At 44.3% G+C, this 20,485-nt stretch overlaps 1 protein-coding gene across 2 annotated transcripts in view; it reads right to left on the bottom strand.

Annotated features, from left to right (window-relative positions):
- The window catches only part of LOC135900506 (transient receptor potential cation channel subfamily M member-like 2), a 382,962-nt gene that overhangs the window by 233,697 nt on the left and 128,780 nt on the right, over positions 1 to 20,485 (bottom strand). For both annotated transcript variants that reach the window (XM_070536288.1, XM_070536289.1), the window contains 2 exons: positions 7,597 to 7,798; positions 2,493 to 2,649 (listed from right to left, as the gene is read on the bottom strand). In XM_070536288.1, coding sequence (XP_070392389.1) covers positions 2,493 to 2,649; positions 7,597 to 7,798 — 359 coding nt within the window. The remainder of the gene's footprint in view (positions 1 to 2,492; positions 2,650 to 7,596; positions 7,799 to 20,485) is intronic.

The raw sequence follows: 20,485 nt of genomic DNA, 5'->3' as shown, positions 1-20,485 counted from the left end.
AAACGACTAACATGATTACTCAGGCATTAAAGTATTTCCACGTAAAACTGGAATACATGTTACTGGGGCATACACAATTGCTTGTATCTGAAATGAAACAACGCATGCAGGAGACATTCAAATCGTTCAGCACGGGGAGCCAGGAATTACTACCGCTGGCTCTAAACACTAAAGACCTCACCAAACGGGCTCACCCAAACACCCGACCTACGAAGTTCGCCAAAGATAGAGTCCACAAGCGAGATTGACAACAACAAACATTCTAGGCCCTCCCTAACCATGTGTCAGTGAAACTGCATGGGGTATCGAAAAAAGCGGAGCTATATGCAGTAGTGCACTGCCACTCACGCCTCTTCCCTCTCCCAAACATCATCGCATTGCAGGATATTCACTGCGCACCTGCTATCTTGGGCTGCCATGCATAAACAGACTAACAATACGATCGCTTGCAGGAATCCTAGTATCAAAGCCCGTCACGAGGCTAGAACACAAACTAACGTCACCGGTCCTTCATGTCCTGGGAGAAAACAATCCTCATAAACGCCGCCAACAAAGTTGATTGATAATGAGTCATATTTCATTCCCTGAATCTAGAATGGGCGATTTAGAGTACTTCATAACGTAAACATGCAATCTAGGGAAGCTAGGGAATCTAGGGAAGTGGTGGTACTTGGCGATTTTAATGGCCCCCCACAGTAGCTGGAGATACCCATCAGCAACTCCCCAAAGTGCCAACTGACGTCGTCTCGTCACCAATCACAGATGTACTCTACCCGTAACTCCGTTCAACCAATCAGAATAAGGACGAGCGCCACCAGGAACACCTGCCCGGATCTCACTTATGTGAGGAAAGAGAAGAACTGTCACTGGTCCCCACTACTGGAAACCCTAGGCAGGGATGATTATATCATTTAAACTACTCTTCAAATATCAAACCCCGCATCCCGGAGCGCAAGATAAGGCTGATTGATCGCGAAGCATTTACGAAATAGGGATCTGAAAACGACGCCGCTTAGATGCCGACAGCTGAATGGTTGCTGTGTCTGCAGTCTTACCTCGAAAAAATCAAGCAAGCGCCCAACTACCACTCAAATCCCGTACGTAGACAGGCACCTTGTTCAGTTAGAAGCGAGCCTAAGCTTAAAGAAACGGTAGCATAGGCAGAAGCATAATCCCATGTTCAGACTTCATATAGCTGAACGCACGCAGCGAACCGATCAATAAGCCACAGAGGCCATGGGATACATAGTAAGGTTCGTTACAACGCGACACAACACAAGGACAAAAGAAGGAATAAAAGGACGACAGGGCCCTGCCTCTCAACTGATATTTTATTGATGATATGTCTAACGAATATATAGGTGCCAGTTCTGTGTGCCATTCCATTATCTTGTGGTAGCTAGTAGGTGGGACAAACGAAGTGTGGTGTGGATATTAGAATTAGGGAGCATGAGCGATATCTTCAAGTGGTTGCGCCACTTCATCTCCTGGAGCGTTGCAAGTGGTGCGGCTGTCGCCCCTATTTATAAAAAAACTGTCATTTTTAAATAGGCAAGCCAATTGAGAAAGGTAATCGCTGAGGCTTACACTATAAAGATTAAGCACAAGATATATATCAGCTAACCGTCTCTCGCTTTTCATGACAAGGAACTGCGTTAACTTTGTCAATTTTGATTATGCATGAACTGGTCACAGTTGCCTCGATGTATCTCTGTCCTTCGTGCATGTCATGGTTACAAACTGGCACCTATATATGTCTTAGACATACCTTCAATCAAATATCAGTTGAGAGTCAGCACCGTGTCGTCGTTTTATTCCTTTTTTGTCCTTGTCTTCTGTTGCGCTGTAACAAACCTTACTATGAATCCCCACCAAATGGCCCAACTTCCCGTCTTGATGCAGTATACTCACGCCATACAACTAGCACCACTTCCGCAACTCACTAACCAAAGCAATGAGTACAGCAAGGACCTGGGTGCTACTCAGAACCCTCACTGACCTGACGAACACCAAGTCCCGCATTACCACTGCCATTAAGAATCTTCGCCACAAACACAGCAGACTGATAATCAAATCCTGGCCAAACTTCAACGTAGACACAATGCTATAGGCTTTCAACCTGAATAGAAAAACTACCCGTACAACGAATAAACACCAGTGGATACAGATTTTATGAACTTCATGCTGCTCTTATGATAGTAAGCGCAACACGACACCCTGGAAAGACAACATCCAGTACTTCCTGATCCCAAACCACAAAGACGATTATTTATCGAACTCGAGGAGTCCTCGGAATCGGGAACGCTACCCCGGGAATGGGCACACGCAATGTTAACACTAATTCCTGAGTTTGGCAAATGATTCCAACTCAACAAGCGATGGCCATTCTTGCGTATTTGTTTAATCTCTGTGGCAGTGTTTTTTCGTCTCCACCGTGACAAGGAAAAAGCAGTAAAGATTGAATACATAAAGAAAAATGTAAGACTTCCTACCTGGCTCGCAATGCGCAGACACTCGATGATTCTGTCCTTGAACAAGTTCCTTGAAAGTGCGTTGTCTCGAAACTTTGGGAACATCTGGCATATGTGGGAGTTTATTTCTGGCTTGAGGACATTCTCAATGAATTCAGGATCCCAGATTGTTACGCCACTAGAATGAAAAGGTATGCAGTTTCGCTTGTGATCAAAGCATTGATTCTATAGCTGGCGCACTATTAGGTGCAGTAACTCTGCTTCGCGTGGTATCATTACGACATAGAATTTTCTACAATAATTACTAGAGAGAACGCTGAAACCGCGAGGCTTCTGCCACCAAGAGAATAATGCATAATAAATGAGTTAGTCTAATCTTCATGCTTCTGAATTCAGACGTTTTTGAGGCTCATTTATTATGGTTTATCTGCCTTCATTAGGCTAAACTTGAAGCAATTTGTACTTTTTATTATATCTACAACGCACAAAACTCAGCGAAAATTCTCCTAAATGCAGTGGTTCTATTGTCAGTGCATCTGTAGTATGATGGTTTGGATGCTGGGCTTACTTTCTTGAGGCCCTGTGTTCAAATCCTGCCGCAGGACTATTTTAAAGTTGTAGACCTTAATAGCTATAACGTAATATTTCCTTGAAATGACCAGCTTGCAAAGTCGCGAAGCGCTTGAAACGCTTGAAGTCCGAACTATGAAGTTTAGGCAAATGTATGGATTGGCAGTCATTCGGAAGCTGGCTGAACCACCTTGCATGCAGCTCCCAGAGATCAGGGCACTACACAGGCCCAAACCGCGCCCGCGTTATAAAGCCTGAGCCCAGCCCGAGCCCTTGATACCAAGCCCGCACCCAGTCCGTGCACGGGTCTTCACTAACAAGCTTTGGCAGGCCAGTGTGTCCATGACAAGGCCCGGTATGCCAGCGAAACACATATATATATATATATACATATACATACATATATATATATATATATATATATATATATATATATATATATATATATATCATCTAATTAAACAGTATTGTCAACCTATGTTATGTCCGCTGCAGAACGAAGGCCCCTCCCTGCGATCTCCAATTACTCCTCTCCTAGGCCAACCAATTCCAACCAGCACCCGCCAATTTCCTACTTTGGTCACACCACCTAGTCTTCTGCCGCCCTCTACTGAGGTTCCCTTCTCGTGGTACCCATTCTGTCACCCTAATGGTGCAACTTTTATCTAATCTGCGCATTACATGACCTGCCTAGCGCCATTTTTTTCTCTTAATGTCTATTAGAATATCGTCTATACCCGTTTGCTTTTTTATCCAAACTGCTCTCCCTCTGTCTCTTGAAGTTATGCCGAGCAATTGTCGTTCCATCGCTCTTTGCGCAGTCTATAGCTTGTTCTCAAGCTTCTTTGTCAGTTTCCAAGTCTCTGCCCCATATGGCAACAACAATAAAAAGCACTGAATTTACACTTTCCTTTTCAATGATAACGGTAAGCTCCCACTCAGGAGCTCACGATATCTAGCGTATGTGATCCAACCCATTTTTATTCTGTGAATTTTCTTCTCATGAACAGGGTTCCCTGTGATTAGTGGACCTGAGTAAACGTACTCCTTCACAGACTTTTGAGGCTGACTTGCGATCTCGAACTCATGTTCCCTTGTCCGGTTATTTATCATTATCTTTGTCCTCTTGATATTAATCTTCAGGCCCACTCTTACACTCTCCCTATTAAGGTCCTCAATCATTTGTTGTAACTCATCCGAAGTGTGGCTCAATAGAACAATGTCATTGACAAAGCGAAGGTCGCTGAGGTATTCCCCGTCGATCCTCACTCCTTATCATTCCCAGCTTAATATCTTGAATACTTCTTCCAAACACGCAGTGAATGCCATTGGAGATCGTCTCTTTCTCTGACCGCTTTCTTCATGGGTATCTTCCTACTTTCTTGTGTAGAAGTAAGGTGGTTCTGGAATCTCTGTAGATATTTTCCAGGGTATTTACGTGAGCGGTCTGTACTCTTTGATTGCGCAATGCCTTTACGACTGTTAGTACATTTACTAAATCAAATGCATTTTTTAATCTATGAAAGCCATATAGAAAGTCTTATTGTACTCTGCGGATTTCTCGATAACCTGATTAATGACATAGATGTGATCCATTGTAGAGTATTCCTTCCTGAAGCCATTTTGTCCTCTTGGTTTACTGATGAAGTGTTGCCCTTTTTCTATTGGCAAATATCTTGGTGAATATTTTGTACAATACTGAAGGAAAGTTATCGAGCCTATAATTCTTAACTTTTGAACATCCTGCTTGTTGTAAATTAGTATAATTTGGCATTATTCCAGCTCTCTGGTATACTTGAAGTCATGAGGAATTGCGCACAAAGGGTCGCAAGCTTTTCAAGCATAATATCTTCCCCATCTGTGATACGCTTGGCAGTTATTCCATCTTCTTATGCCGCTTTTCCCCTGGAGATGTCCTACAAGGCCGTTGGAAATTCATCGCTAGTTATAGAAGTCGCTTCCGTATCCTGTACATCACAACTTCGAATTAAGGTAGCATGGCTGCTCTGGGTATTGTAAAGGTCAGTACAGAATTCTTCCGTTGCTTTTACTATATATCTAAATTGATATTACCCTGCTTATTTTTCAGTGCATAAATCTTGGCTTTTTGGATACCAAGCTCTCTTCTCACTGATTTCGAGCAGCCTCTATTTGTTACTGCTTCCTCAGTCTTTCTCACGCTATCATTTCCAGTATCCCTTCCTTTCTCCGTGTCGATCAGTTTTGGCCGTTCCGCGAGTTCCATCTGATCTGTTGAGTAGGACATTTTCATGCTTTCTCGATTCTTTATTAGACCCTTTGCTACTTGGGAGAGCTTACCTACTGGTTGACTCGGTGCCTTACCTCCAACTTCAATTGATGCTTCAGAAATCAGCCTAGTTACCGTTTTATTAATTAGTTCTATGTATGTTCATCTCTCTGTTCGAAAGCTGCATATTTGCTGGCGAGCACGAGCCTAAATTGCTCTGCTTTTACCCTTACTGCGCCTTGGTTGGTGTGTTTCTTCTTGACTAGTATTACTTTTTCTCTCTTTATATTGAAGGAAATCGTAAACCTGACTAACCTAAGATAACTGTACTTTACCCTACCTAACACTTATACATCCTATACTATGCTGGCATCAGCAGGGAGTATGAAATCTACTGCATTTCCTGTTTCACCATTAGGGCTTTTCCAGGTCCACTTCCTGTTGCTACGCTTCCTAAAGAAGGTTCTCATTATGCAGAGATTATTGCTTTTCGCGAATTCTACAAACATTTCTCCTGCAGTGTTTCTAGGATCGATGCCGTAGTTCCGAATCGCTTGTTCGCCAGCCTGTCTTTCCCCCACTTTTGCATTGAAGTCGCCCATGTCTACAGTATACTGAGTTAGCACTTTTCTCATTGCTAATTCAGGGTATACTTTGATGTGGGTGCTTTTGTATTTCGTAGGCGTTCTTCAAGGGCAAGTACAAGAAGATTCATCAACGGTACTTAGTTGCGGACGCTTCAGTCGGCTATTTTTAAAGTTGATCTACAACCATAATGTACGTAGTATCTTGCTGAAGCCATTGCGCCAATTGAAGCCAATTTCCTCAATTCGCGAAACAAAAAAAAACAATAACGCACGCTAGGTAGCGCGATCCTCAACACCAATGAGTTCATTTCAGCCCATTAGCACACCCTATCGCTTTTTAAGCCTTGATTAGGTTTTGGTGAGACAACGTGACTACATGATCTGCGATTTGTCAACAAAGCTGTTGGAAGTCAGCAGTATGTGTGTCTTTCGTTTGATCCTGCCTGTCGCGATGTTCCTATTTTAATGCATAGACATATAGCCGCATTAAACGCACTAGATATTGTGTATCTGGAAAAGCGCATTATGGATTAGGATTTAACTGATATTTTAAAACTGCCCAGAAGTTTCAACTCTGTGACAATAAAAGTCAAGTTTGATGCGCAGTTTCAACATTTAAATGAGGCCCCTGTGAGGCGTTTCTTCTCGGGCTTACAATATTAATCACATCAATATATTCCAGGTGACGTCAAAAGCTGTCTTCCTGGTTCTCTCTTACACAGAAGACGGCGCGTCTAGTTCGTTTGCGCAATTTTTCTCAAACGTCGTCATTGCGCTTTTGTCACGTGCGTTCAACTCTAGAAGGCGTTAAGTGGTTTGCTGCTCCTTACGTTGGGGAAGTTCTCTCCACACTACAGTCGTTAAACACCGGTTGCTTAGATTATGTGCCAGTCTGCTTCTGCTGGCCCTTTAGTGAGTCTTAACAGCGGAAGTGGAGAATGCGCAAGTCTCAGCGGTAATACATTTGATAACGTACTCTCTGCGTCAAATGATACACATTATGTAGGTTCCCACAATGCGCGGCGTCAGCGTAACATTGTCTGCTTGCTCGGCAAGACAAGGCACTAATTTATAACTGACAGCTATAACAAATTTTAAGAAAGAGAAGATGCGAACGGAAGAAAGTGAGTGCGGTGGGTCACCGAAACATTAGTTGGTCCCACCAGCTGGAATGCCAAATAGATAATGGCTTCATAAACGAGAATAAAACCCGCTCATACACCTCTCCAACGACCGGGTAAAGTTGGTGGCGCCGGGAGGATGGAAAGACAGTAGGCGAGACGACAGTCTTGTCAACTAAGATATTCATTTGGGCAAGTTGGTCTTTTCTCTTGGCGTGAATGCAGTGCTAAGTACCGAAGCGCCGGAGGACAGGTACTTTACACTTTCAATTTTACTGGCCAAAGAATATTTCACACATTGGACGCCGGAATGTTGTCGAACACGGTATAAGAGACCCGTGGAAATAGGCAGGTTGTAGAACAAGCAGCAATATTTTCAAAACACACCAGTGACGAAGAAATTACGTTGTCCTAAAGAAATAGCGTAATATGGGGTACAGAGCGTCTAAACAGCAAAATCTTTATACCTGTTTTCGTTAAACACACAGCGATTTCCCGTACTTCGCTGCACTGCGATGACTTCACGCCCCGCCCATGTCTATTCCCTCCGTGAATGTTTCGCGTACAATCAGTATTGCACTTGAGAGAATTTTCCTCACCGTCTGTCAATTTCGTTGTATGCGAGTGCCAGCAAATCAGCAACACCTCCACTACCCTGGATGACAAGCACGGGTAGCTGTTTCTTGATGTGTTCCAAGACCATCTTGTTGCATCCAGTGCCTCCCTGGCACACGATCGCTATCAGTGGTATTTCGGCCGAGTACAGCGCCGATGCCTCTATGTCTCCATGGGGGCTGAGCGCTGGTTGCAAAATGAGAACGCAGTAGTGATGATTAGCTGATCACAAGCATGTATGCTCAGAGCCTTGCGTTTCAAACAATCACTAAGGCAGCTGTATGGTGTCATAATGTGCAAGAATGTTTATAATGGTCAAAAGCTAAGGATTTTGTAGTTCGTGCACTCTTCCGCACGCCCACTGACGCTGAAGGGAATTTAGGGCACAGGGCCATGTACTGTGAGGGCTGATTTTCGTAAACTATTTTTTGCATCGCCGTATCGATTCAGGGGATAGCCGGAAGGATAAAATTAGTAGATAGAATTTGGTATATAAGTTGTACGACATTGAAGGTAAATTGCGTCTTAGTGGATGCTAAGTACCAGCGGCCACATGAACAGAAAGCGAAAAATTATTTGTTAAATGAGGCCCGTGATGTCACGATACATTCTAAAGTAATTTCCGTGGTCTTACTAGATATGCTTCTAATTTGTAAGCGAAGAGTTTTCCGTAAATGAGGACCGGTCATTTCCGTGGAACAGACAGCCGTAAAATATAGAGCGTAATAGAAAATACCAGTACTTTCATATATAGAAAGCGGAAGGCTCTGTATGATGAATGTGCACTTTACGGTTCAACCGCTGAAATAGTTATACCGAAAACTGAAGACGTAGTATGCTGAATCTGTACCATAAGTTGCAAGCATTAAAATACAGATGTTTCCTCTTTCCCGTTTTACAGAGCAGATTCACTGTTTGGAGAATGTAATACCGTAGACAAGAGTGGCCCAGTACGCGTCAACCGAATTTTATTGCTGCGCTATGTGCAGGGATCAGCCGCGCTAAGATCTGCTTTCGGAAAGTGCGTACGTGACCCACGGTTTGCGCTGGTCTTGAACGCAGATGATAGTGTGGCGTAACCCGGCTGACAGCGCCGTGATGCAATTCGTTCTTCGCTCGTGCATCCTCCGCACTTTTCTCCGCGACAGCACATATAGTTTAATGCAAATATCATAAAGGTAACTCATAGCAACAGCGGTGAGTCGCTTGTGAAAAAATTGTCTGGCCACGCATTCACATAGCTGAAAAGGTATAACGCTTTCCACTTTGTGATATGAATGAATTGTATATCATATATACAAATAGGCGATAAAATGCAGTTTTCCAGTTTTTTAGGTCACACAAGCAATTTTATTTTCTTCAAACACTCGTCGTGCACTTTTTCCTGGTGAAAGTTGTTTTTGACCCCAAATGCCTTGCAAGGATAAGCTTGCTGCTGTTAGGAGAAACAAAACGTGTTGGTGAATTTCCATCCTAAAGAAAGCAGCAGCAAATGGCTATCACAGAACAGAACGAAGTGGTAACTTAGGCGTTAGAAGAACATGAGCATGGACCAACATAGTTTCAAGAAAGGATGTAGCTGTAGCCGACATTTCGATAGAGGTACTTGTCAGCAGGCAAAAAACGATTTACTTTGAGAGCGCTTTCGTGTGTGCATAGTTTAATCAACCGTACGCTCGTTCGCGGAGGAGAAGCTGGTGCATATAGCTGGTCAGGGGAAGCCCAAGAGTTAAAATAAAGGCAGGAAGGGCGTGTTTGGCATAGGCGGTGATGGAACAGGTACGGGCACTGCTGTCAGTTCTTACAAACAGTAGGGAAAACAAAGACGGAAAGAATCTACACACGTAAGCAAGCAATAATCCATTAGACCCAGCCATCCCAGAGATAAGACAAGGAATTAAAATAAGCTGTTTCGACATTTGGTAAAGAAACAACGAACAATAAGGAAAAATAAACATTGTATAAAAATGTATTTTTTCGAAGGAACCCTCACCAGGCCACATCGTAAATTTCGATTATACGCTTGAAGCTGTTACGTGTCCACTATGGAGTGTTCTGCCGCAAAGCTTTCTTTCAAATGGGTTCGCTATTAGCCGACATAGAAATATTCCCGTGCCGCGAAGTAACAATTTCAGGTGGCGAGCACTACTGCCAAGAGAAACACTCTCTCCACTTGCCCCCGTCTAGCCTACGCAAGCGAAATTGCTTCCCTGCGTTCTCCCATACCGGAGCACGAGAAACGCTTATTGCGCAACTCACGGGCACCGCCTTCATTCTTTTTTCTCCTCGCTTCTTTCCGGCGCGACGCACTTGGTTTTCCACAACTGAACTATTACCTTAGCGCGATAAAAACCACGGAGACAAGAAATGTTTCGCGCGGCGCCCGACTGTGCGCGCTGTGGACGAGGACACCTGGCTAGCAGTAAAAGACAGCGCTACACGAATACTGAGGCAGACACAAGCGGATCGCAGAGCATGATCCCGCGCTGGAACACGGTAGAAAATCACATAGATTCGGTCTTTGAGCATGCGGCTGAATGATGTGTGAAGAAGCAGACGAAATGGACGTACATCTCTCTTGCTGCAGTGTGAAGTAAAACAAAAACACGCCGGAATTCGGTTCGTGTGTTTCATTATTTCTCTAAAGTTTAATTTGCATATTCAAGCAACAGATTACACAAATCATAGATGTTGCCTTGAATAATTACAGAAGCCACGTGTGACTACGAGTGACGCCACAGCCCAAACACACTAGTACGTGCACGTCACCCTGCGGCTTAGAGCAGGGCAGCCGCGAGGGGGAAGGGCAAACGGCGTTCGGTTTGAAATTGCAGATTTTTCCGCGACGCGTAGCGATGTAATACTTAGCAGACGCGATTGTTAGCGCGCATTCAAGGCTCTGCGCGTGTCAGCTCAACACTACGAAGCCTAATGGAGGCCCTTTAAGACCAATGTAAGTGGGAAATGAAGGCAGATTGTGAATCAGACTTTATCAAAAATCGATGAAGACAAAAAATAATTCCCCGAAAAATAAATAAGGACATCAAATCAAACTGCGTATCACCGTAAAATAGCAAAGATCAGCATGGGAAAAAAATCGAGCTAGTATTATGAACCATAACGAAGTGCAAGGTTGTAAAACGTTGAGGGCAGTTTATGTCTTTGCCACAGCTGACGACCTCTAATTTCTGTCATCCTGTTGAACCTGTCTTGTTTGACCAAAGAACTGGGTCACTGTACAGCGAAAGCTGTATATAGCTAACCTACCGTACTTTTTCGGCTTCCGGCGACAGAAACGGACTTAGTGATTTCAAACAAACGTGTACACAATGGGTTTCATTGGTGGATTTGTGTGTGACCACGTACGAGTGCAGTATGGTGGCGCAGATGTCACAATGCGGACTAGGTTAAAACGCTTGCCGTAAAAAATCGCGTGACGGCAAGGTTATCACAGCATATAAGCAGGAAAGGTATCCGAGGTAAAGACAACTGCTTTAAGGGGTGGACACGTATAGTTTGAAACCCGAAGGACAACATGCATATGAGGAGCGCTGGAGGGAACAGCAACGCGAATATTACTGTCGACAGGTTTCTCTGCCATTCCATCTTCACAGAGTTGAATTGGTGTCAATTCTGTTTCAAACAAATCCAAATTCGGGTGCTGTTCGAATGCTTCAAAATTGAATAAAGTGTTAAGAGGAAGCTTTTGCTCGGGCCCAACTCCAACGCGGCCTACTCAAATACATGTAAACCGCAAAAACGTTTTTCTGATATATAAGACCTTGACTGATTTTAATGACATTTGTTGCATTTGAGAGAAAAAGTGAAATTCTAGTAATTGATGGAAGCGGAATTTCGATTTAGAGCTTGAATTTGGTAAAACAATTTTCGCATATTCGACCGTCTGAAAAAAATAGAAGCACAATGTCTACAAATTCATAGCTTTGCATCAAGACTAGATATCGCGGTTCTATAAACGGCATCCATTAGATCTTTCAAAGCGGACAAATTCGATATGTCATTTTACACCTAACGTGGATTTGTTATGTTGGTTACATGGGTTCTGCAAAAGCTGTATTTCCATATTACTACAGCTGAAAATGTGTAAGCTTATGATGTAGTGGCGAGTTACTGGTAAACCGATGGCTTTTTTTTTCTCATTAGAGAAGCATTCCCATTATATAGGTTGCCAGGAACGCTAGCAAACTACATTGTGCTTCTTGGAACAATCAAAAGTGAACTTTGATAGCAGTGAGCGAAAGAAACAAACATCATTCCAGAAAACAGATTCAATTCGTCCAAAAGAGCTGCTGAAATTAAAGTACCCCCCGTACACACAATAATTAAACCACATTGACGCTCATGGTGTCACTCGTGCTATTATGACACCAAGCATCAAGTGAGGAGAATAAGGGGATCAGAGGGCTCCATTCTCTTTTGTTAGAACAACAAGTGTGCGTGGCGTTATCGCTGTACTACAACCCCAAAAGGAGCAGTTTGTGAGACAGTGACCGATGCATAAGAAAACTCATGACATTCTGTGCAGCACGACGTTGCCCACGAGGTGTCATGCACATAAATGCACTCGTTCATGTAATATTGCATCATGCCGTGAAAAGTTGTGCTGACGTGCTTAACCTTGGATTTCGCCAACCACCACAGTGGAAGGAAAAAAGTATTACATTTCTTGAACAATAGTAAATGTTGATTATTCAATATGTTTATTGTTCAGTAATGATTCACAGGCTTTGTACTGTATGGGTATTTATTTGTTTATTTTATTTATTTAAATACCCCATGTCATTGTGGCGTTACAGACAGGCGCAGTTATACATGTTCAATATGGCAGTCTTGAATAATGCATGCTCAAGGTTGCTGACGATGGAGGCGGGGAGGTGATTCCATTCAGATGATATCTTCGCCACGTAGCAATGGAAGTACATGTTGGTCTGGCAGAACGGCACTTCAACATTGAAGTTATGGTCGACGTCGGATAAAAGGTAAAACAATGTGCATTTTGATTCAGGAATGGTAAAGAAGATTTTATGAAAGAGAGAGATATAGACAGGCCTGCTTCCTTTTGATGGAAAGGTTAGGAAGGTCTGGAGAACTCTTTACTGAAGTAATAGTGGCAGTGAGAAAACAATTGGCAACAATCAACCAATCTGAATGATTTTAGATGATTTCTGGTGCGTGTACAAGTGTACAGGAGTAAGGGTACCACATTGAAAAAGCATACTCGAGTTTGGACCTGACTACAGTTTTATAAAAAAGGTTCAAAGAAACAGGATCCAAAGTTACGTCGCAAAAAATCAAGAGTGCGATGCGCATTGCTAAGGACGTAGTTAATATGAGCATTCCATCATAAATTGTGATCTATGTGAACACCTAGGTGTGGATAAGTTGTGGCAAATATGAACTGAAGATCAGTAATGGAATACTAACGGGGGTACTTTAAACAAGCACCACGCTTTTACAGTCGCAGGAACAACGCTTTGTGCCACGGACAAGGAGAAATTATGAATGTATGAATGAATGTGTGTTATTTAGTGGCGCCAGTGCCAGATATACCGAAAGAGCGCTATGCCAGTGTTAGTGAGTTTGCGGTGGAGTGACAAGTTCTATGAAGTTGATGCGACGTGGCAATAAAGGTGCCTAAGAATAGTCGCTTTAAAGCGCAAAAATGCACATGTAATAAGATTATAGCGATGAATAATGACTTCTATGTGAGCAATAAATTACATTGCGACAAAATGATACCATATACAAAATATGTCCGATGCAAAAATTGGCTTTAGCACTTCTATCTCACCAGAGCTATTGAAACACAAGGGCCTTGAGGCACGTTCTATACGAAACTGCTATCACAGCAGCCTCCTCTGAAGGGAGGATGCACTACAAATTTATTGGACTAATAATGTGTAAGATCAAATTTTTCAGGAAAGCTAGTACTGTATTGGTATCAAAAAAGAGATCCCGGACCCAGAAACATTACAGGATGAAAAGGGATGTGCTACCGGCTTGCTAGGGAAAATCTCTTTCTCTCAGATTTAACTTCTCGACACTCCAGGGGGATGGTCAGCTTCTCCCTGCATCTACCACATATTGGAGGTTCATCCTCAGCAAGTAGAAACTTATGGGTGTCAAATGTGTGCCCTATTCTGGGATGACAGAATTGGACATCTCTTCGTTTAAAGTACTATACGCGCAAGGTGCTACCCAATAAAACCTGCCTGGCCTTGCAAGGCATTTCCTTGTTCGTTCACCAGAGGCATATGATAGATTTGGTGCTCTTTTAGGTTTCTTATTCCATTCAACATTTTCGCATCCTGCGTGTACGAATTTATACCCGGGAGGAACCTCACCCAGCTTTCTCCCTTTACCTGAGGCCGTGTCCGCCCGCCCTTTGATCCAATGCTTTTAAATTGAATAAGATTTTCCGCAGTGGGGTGATCTACGCAGTATGCCACATGCCTCATTCTGACCCTTTCGCGCTTCTCTTCAGTCTTCATTCAACCAGAGAACAATTCTTGTGAGTGAACCACCATACGTTTGTGGAATAACCTTTACGGCTGCATTATTAATAAAACCGGTAAAATGTACAGTATCATCTATACTAAAATTGTAGATTAAATATTGTGGTAGATCAGCTGACTTTTTAAAATATTCCTTGTCAGCGGATGCTAATTTCCATCGAGAAGTATGGGGTGGGATTTCATGAAGAATTATCAGGTTAAAAGCTACAGCAGAATGGTCACTTCCAAAAAGTATATTGATGATGTTTAATTTCAAATGAAGCAGAAGAGAAGAACAGCAAATTCGCTAGAACTATCGATAAATACGAGTTGTGATAGACCCTGTAATACGATGGCTCCTTCTTATTAAACAGGCAAGCACTAGACGTCAGAAGAAAATTTTCAATGAATCGCCCTCTCGTATCCCATCGTGAGTCTCTCCACATCATGTTGTAGGCATTAAAATCATCCACCAATATTTAGGGTTGTCACGCCCTTGACACGACGGCTAACGCGCGTGTGTTGACAGACCAAGGTAGGGGGGGGGGGGATGCTGGCTTTGAACTTGTACGCAGCGTTTCTTTACTCTCAATTCGACACGCTAACAGATTTTCCCTGGTTTCCGCGTCCTCCCACCTTGCATCCTCTCCCCTTTAGAAGAACCCCACCATATATACTGTGGCGAGGAAAGCATAAGTCGCCTTGAAGAAGACAAGTCCACTTGTCGAAACGCTGGCTCCTGCGTTCACCTTGTTCGTTTTGTTCATCATTTCAGTGCCATGAAGCACTATAGAAACATGACGGATACACCCTGACTTCCAGAGTTTCTATTCTTATATCTTCGTGCTTATAAAGGACAGCTGCATTTTCTCACTATGGTTAATGGCAGTCTTTTACGTGCATTTGTACGTGTGAGCAATCCCTTTTCTGGAATTCGCATGTTCCTTCTGCCTAGTGTTCAGACGTCAGCCAGTTTGGCTCACATATGTTTTGCCACAGGTGGAAGGCACAGAATACACCACTGAAGTAGAGGAAGAAACGAAGTTTAATTATGCAAACAATTTCTCTGGACGTATTTTATATTCTCCGTTGCTCATATTTCGGCAAATTTATTTTCGCAAATATTCTCGAAGAATTTGCTCAGCAGGATTACATCTTACATTTACAGGATGCGAGGCTCTTGAACACACATCTTAAAATACCGTCCTCTGATGTGATCGAGAGATCATCTACAGGGTTTCTTGTGATGAATGTAAATTTGAATCTATTGGGGAGACTTGACTTGATCAGGTGAATTATGCAGTATAAGAATGATGTATGCAAGAAGTGGCCATCAACAAGCGCTGTCATTCGACAGGCATAGACAACGAAGCACAATAATTATAGGGAAGATTTAAAATTCTCGCAGAGGAATGAATTTTCTCCTCATCTATGTCTAAACTCTGACTATTCAGTGTACTACCATTATGTTCCCCTGAAACGTTCATCATCATTATTCTATATACGCCAAATTATTCCAACTAATATTCAAGCGTTCATAAGCTTTTTTTCTTTCAATGCCCATTCTCGATTGTACGGAAAATAACGAGCGTGAGTGCAGAGTCAACAGCATCGGCAGCATCAAGCGCGTGGCAGAGCCTTGAGCTAGGGGGACTGTACTCGGTGCATCATAGAACCCGTTGTCACAGCGAACCACAATAAATCTCCTTAATAAGTAGTGGAGGTGCGTGGTAACATTCCACTCTACCATTCTGGAACTCCGTTCTCGGACGCTACCCTCTGCCATGCCGAACGCTGACCAGCAGACTATTCTATTGCCACCCGCCCCTTGCGCTGGCACCGTTCGGCTGCGGGAGCCTCTCATCTTCAGCCGAACCAATGACAACGGAGTTCAAGAGTTCCTGTCGTCCTACGAACGGGTGAACGTTCACAACAAATGGAATCACTCGGACACGCTGGCTTACGTATCATTGTACCTCGCGGGCATGGCCAGTCTCTGGTTCAGAAATCATTAAATGGATATCCAGGCGTGGTCGGCGTTTCAGACGTCAATCACACAATCTTTGCACAAGTATATTACACAAGATTACACAAGATCACACAAGTGTTTGACCGACCCGCCGTCAGGAAGCTCCGAGCCTAGCAACGTTTGCGTACACGCACACAGGACACCGGTGAGACATTCACCAGCTATATAGAAGTCGTTCTCGATTTGTGCAGGCACGTGAACGCTGTCATGACGGAAGCGTAAAAGATCAAGCACGTCATTAAAAGAATCGATGATGAAGCTTTCCAGATGCTTCTGGCCAAGGACCCACGCTCTGTCGGCGAAGTGATCAGCTTGTGCCAGAGCTATGATGAATTATGTAGGCAGCGAGCTCTCACAATGCGACATCCTACACCAAATGCGGCAACACTCTGCAGCCTGACCTACGGCTCCGAAGAAGCCTCCCTGATAACCCAAGCCAAGGATTTCGTCCGCGAAGTTGCACGACAGCTATCTCTGGATTCCGTCACTCAGGAGTCTGCCAGCGCTTTGCCGTCTCATCTCCATAACGTGAACCATGAAGAGGTAGCGGAAGCGCTGCCGGCTGTTCACCAGCAGGATGCTGCTGCTACACCGGTTATTTATGCTACAGTTACTGAAATGGCCCCTCGCAGTGTGCCCGTATGTCGCATCGGGCAGCTTGTTCACCGCCCTCCCCCTCCCATCCCCTGCGCCACCACTGCCGTCGCTAACCCATGGCGTACGCCAGACAATCAACCCATATGCTTTGCATGTAGGTATTCCGGTCATGTCGCAAGGTTCTGCCACCGCCGATCGCTGGTGTTCAATGACGATCGATGAGCGCCCTATGGGCAACCTGATACAACTGCACATATGCACAACCAGGTTCGACTCATCACATGCTGGCTGCCAGACTGATTGCCAGCTTCGCTTCGAACGCCCCCAGTCACCCACCCCATGTCGCTGATCGCTTTCCTCTATGAGTCGACGACCCGTCTCTAACGAAGAAGGAAACTAGACGACGCTGTTACCGAGGCAAGAACTGCGCAAGTGTCGACATGCCGAAATCCTCCTCCTTTACCTTCCAATGTCATTATTGTCTTTATTGAAGATGTTGGTACAGTCGCCCTCGTCAATACCGGCGCCGCTAATTCAGTTATGGATGCCAGGTTTTGCCCCTTGCTTCGTAAAGGGACGACGTCTCAGTCTGAATTGTCGCTTTGAACGGCGAGTGCTCAACCGATTCGCCCTACCGTTGCTTGTACAACTCGTGTGACCACACAGGACCTTTTATGCACGATTGAATTCATAGATCTTTCATCGTGCTCCCACGCCGTTATTCTGGGATGGGATTTTCTCTCACGCCACAAGGCCCTCATCAATTGCGCTTGGGCTAAGATTGAACTTTGCCACCTTGGTGACCTGGCCTCTGTCGGTGCTCATACTGCCGCTGAAGTTCTCGTGACAGAAGACACTTGTATTCCCCCGTGCTTTTCAGCGTTCGTACAAGTATTGTGTACTGCTATGTCCAACGGGGCGGTCTTCTTCATGCCCTGTCATCACTTTTTATGCGAAGCATATTACGAGGGCTCAACCCAGCTCCTCAGGCGCGGCGGTGTCGCCTTGAATACCACGTGACACCGTGACGTAACGACAGAGGAGAAGTGGCTTTGGCTCAACTCTTGCAAGATGGGCTGGGTGGGAATCGAACCAGGGTCTCCGGAGTGTGAGACGGAGACTCTACCACTGAGCCACGAGTACGATGCTTCAAAGCGGTACAAAAGCGCCTCTAGTGAATGCGGTGTATCCTTAGAAACGAGCTGTTTCTAAGGCTCAGGCGTGCGTCGCTTGCTCAGGCGCACATTTCGTTGCCGCGCCGAAAGCTGCGTTGCTCGACGCTCACCGCGTCCAATGCGGGGCGTCCAAGGCGAAGCAGAGTAACGCATGAGTTGTTTCTTCGTCTAGCCGAACCAAATATAGCCAAGCAACAGCAGTTCACCAAGCTAAACAGTGGTTCAACAACTGAAATAAAGGCTAGTATGCTTCGCATCCTGGGCTTAACCTTACCTAAGCCACAGCCATTTTTTACCCGAAAAGCACTTCCTTTGCCCTTTGTAGAGCTTGACCTTGCCGCCAGTGTCAGCACGCTGCCCATTTACAATCATTGTTCATCGCCGCTATCACTGCTCTGCCGCGACTGCCTTGGTTACGTCAAGTCGGTTGATGCAACACGAGTTGTCTCCGTCCTCGAGGAAGTGCCTTCTTCTGCCGTCCATAACCTGAGTGCCCTCGCCATCCTCGACTTAACATGGACTGGTCGGTTCAGCCCATTCATCTCCGAAGATCTGACACATTTGCAGTGATTTCATCTTCTCGCTATCCTTCAGCACTTCTGCCGTTCTTTCGACGTCACGCAAACATCTCTTGGCCGTGCATCGACAGTCGAGCATCGCATCGACACTGGCTCTCACTCATCGCTGCGACAAAGGCCATATCACGTGTCCGCTACGGAATGTCATGTCATTGCAGACCAGAAATTACAATTTACATAATGAGGTCATGCTAGTGTGACTGGCGGCTATGACTGCTTCAAGCGACTTTTTTTCAGTAACGCGCAAGCAGTTTTCAAATTGAATTGTGTTGCAACAGGCTTGTACAATCCAGAAAATCAACCAAAGAGGCCAAGTTGTGTTCAGTATTCAGATGTTTAGGTTAGGTTGAGTTAGTTTAGGTTAGATACAGCACCTAATAAACGATGAAAACCTAATCTCAATTGAACAAGGTATAGTACTTGAAAATGCAGCAAACAGCAACCTCTTCATTTGGAGTACACCCTTGCTGTGTACTCCAAGCGAACACTACTGTTACTACAATGCTTGAACACCATGTGAGCGCAAAATTCAATAGCCCTGAGCTGAATCTTAATGCCACCAAACAAGTCATGCTTTGAATATTCCCGTTCATAAAATGATAACAAATTGTTCTAGTGTTTAAATGTGTTGAGCTCATTCTGTATACTCAAATACCGGCTCTCAGCAAGCAAGCTTACATCTAGAATTTCTAAAGGCAATATCGCCTTTCTCAAGATAGGGTTGACGAGCAGACATAGTAGATATTTGATAATAAAGATCATCAACACTCTTTTGTGTTAACCCGTGGACTCACTTTCGCAGCCACGAAACGATGAGATGCAAACACGTTATGCAGAGTATCCAAATTTTCATGCACTTGGAAATTTTAAAATATGCAAATGCTACATAGCTGCACAGAAGCAGGGCAAGCTTGTTCGCCGTCGCTTTGTGACAGTCAGATTATATTTTTTTCATTCCGCCTCATTGCATAATTAGTCAGAATTATTTATTCAGCTTCTCAGTTACTATCATTGGATGAAAAGTGTCAATGAGATAAATATAGAGCGACACGAAAAGCTCTGAATAGAGCTTCCTGTTGCTCCATACGTGCTACATGAAATATTTTTTTTTTCGAACGTGACAGAAGACCGCAAATACATGCGAAATTGCTGCGCGACTGGCCGCTCATAGCATTTTGTGTGTATTCGCATCGCAACACCGTGCTTCTTAATTAAGTCAAAACACGTTAGCTGGCTAGTTGGTTTGAATCCATAATAGAATGTGTAAGAGCCACTGGAAGATGATGTAGCAAGAAGCAAACACAGAGAGACAGCGATGTCTCCGTGTGTCTGTTTCTTCTGCGTTATTGTTCAGTCGCGTTACACATTATATAACTGGTAATTTAGTTAGTAAGCGAGTGTTTTCAAGTTTATACGGCCGATATAACTACTGTATACCCATCTACTATCTTGCCATCGTAATTGGCGCTTCGCCTTTTGGGTGAAAGTGCTACGTTTTCTTACCTGCCAATGCTTCTTCTTGTCTCTTGCCAAGGGGCGCAGCTTCAGCACATTCAGAGATTTTCCTCGTCAGAGCTGTATAGTTCCTCAATATGCAGTGAATGTGTTCGGACCATACTGCAGAGCAATCTAGGTGTTTCTCGGGTGGAGAGAGTTACGGAAGGACTAGCGTGAATGTTTGTAACGCTGCCGATGCATCAGTGGAGTGGCTCTGAAAAGAGCCTTTTTGAAAAGAGAAAGAATTGAGACAAAGAAACGGACGCTGCACGAGGTCGTCTTAGAGAGGGTGCCAGCGGGCGATCAGCTCCATTGGCAGAAGGAAGCAGTCTGTGACCCTCCGTCTCCCGTTGACGGACATCCACCAGATCCAGCCGTGGCGCGAGTGCAACAGACGCGTTTGTCTCTATTCTGACCGGCGTTGCTGTTTCAGGTCATATGAGTATTTGTGTGTGTGTGTGTTGGAACAGGTTGGAGCAGTC

This window comes from Dermacentor albipictus, chromosome 3 (genome assembly GCF_038994185.2).
Source record: "Dermacentor albipictus isolate Rhodes 1998 colony chromosome 3, USDA_Dalb.pri_finalv2, whole genome shotgun sequence".
In the NCBI taxonomy this organism is placed as follows: domain Eukaryota; kingdom Metazoa; phylum Arthropoda; class Arachnida; order Ixodida; family Ixodidae; genus Dermacentor; species Dermacentor albipictus.
This window is presented reverse-complemented; position numbering and strand designations above follow the sequence as displayed.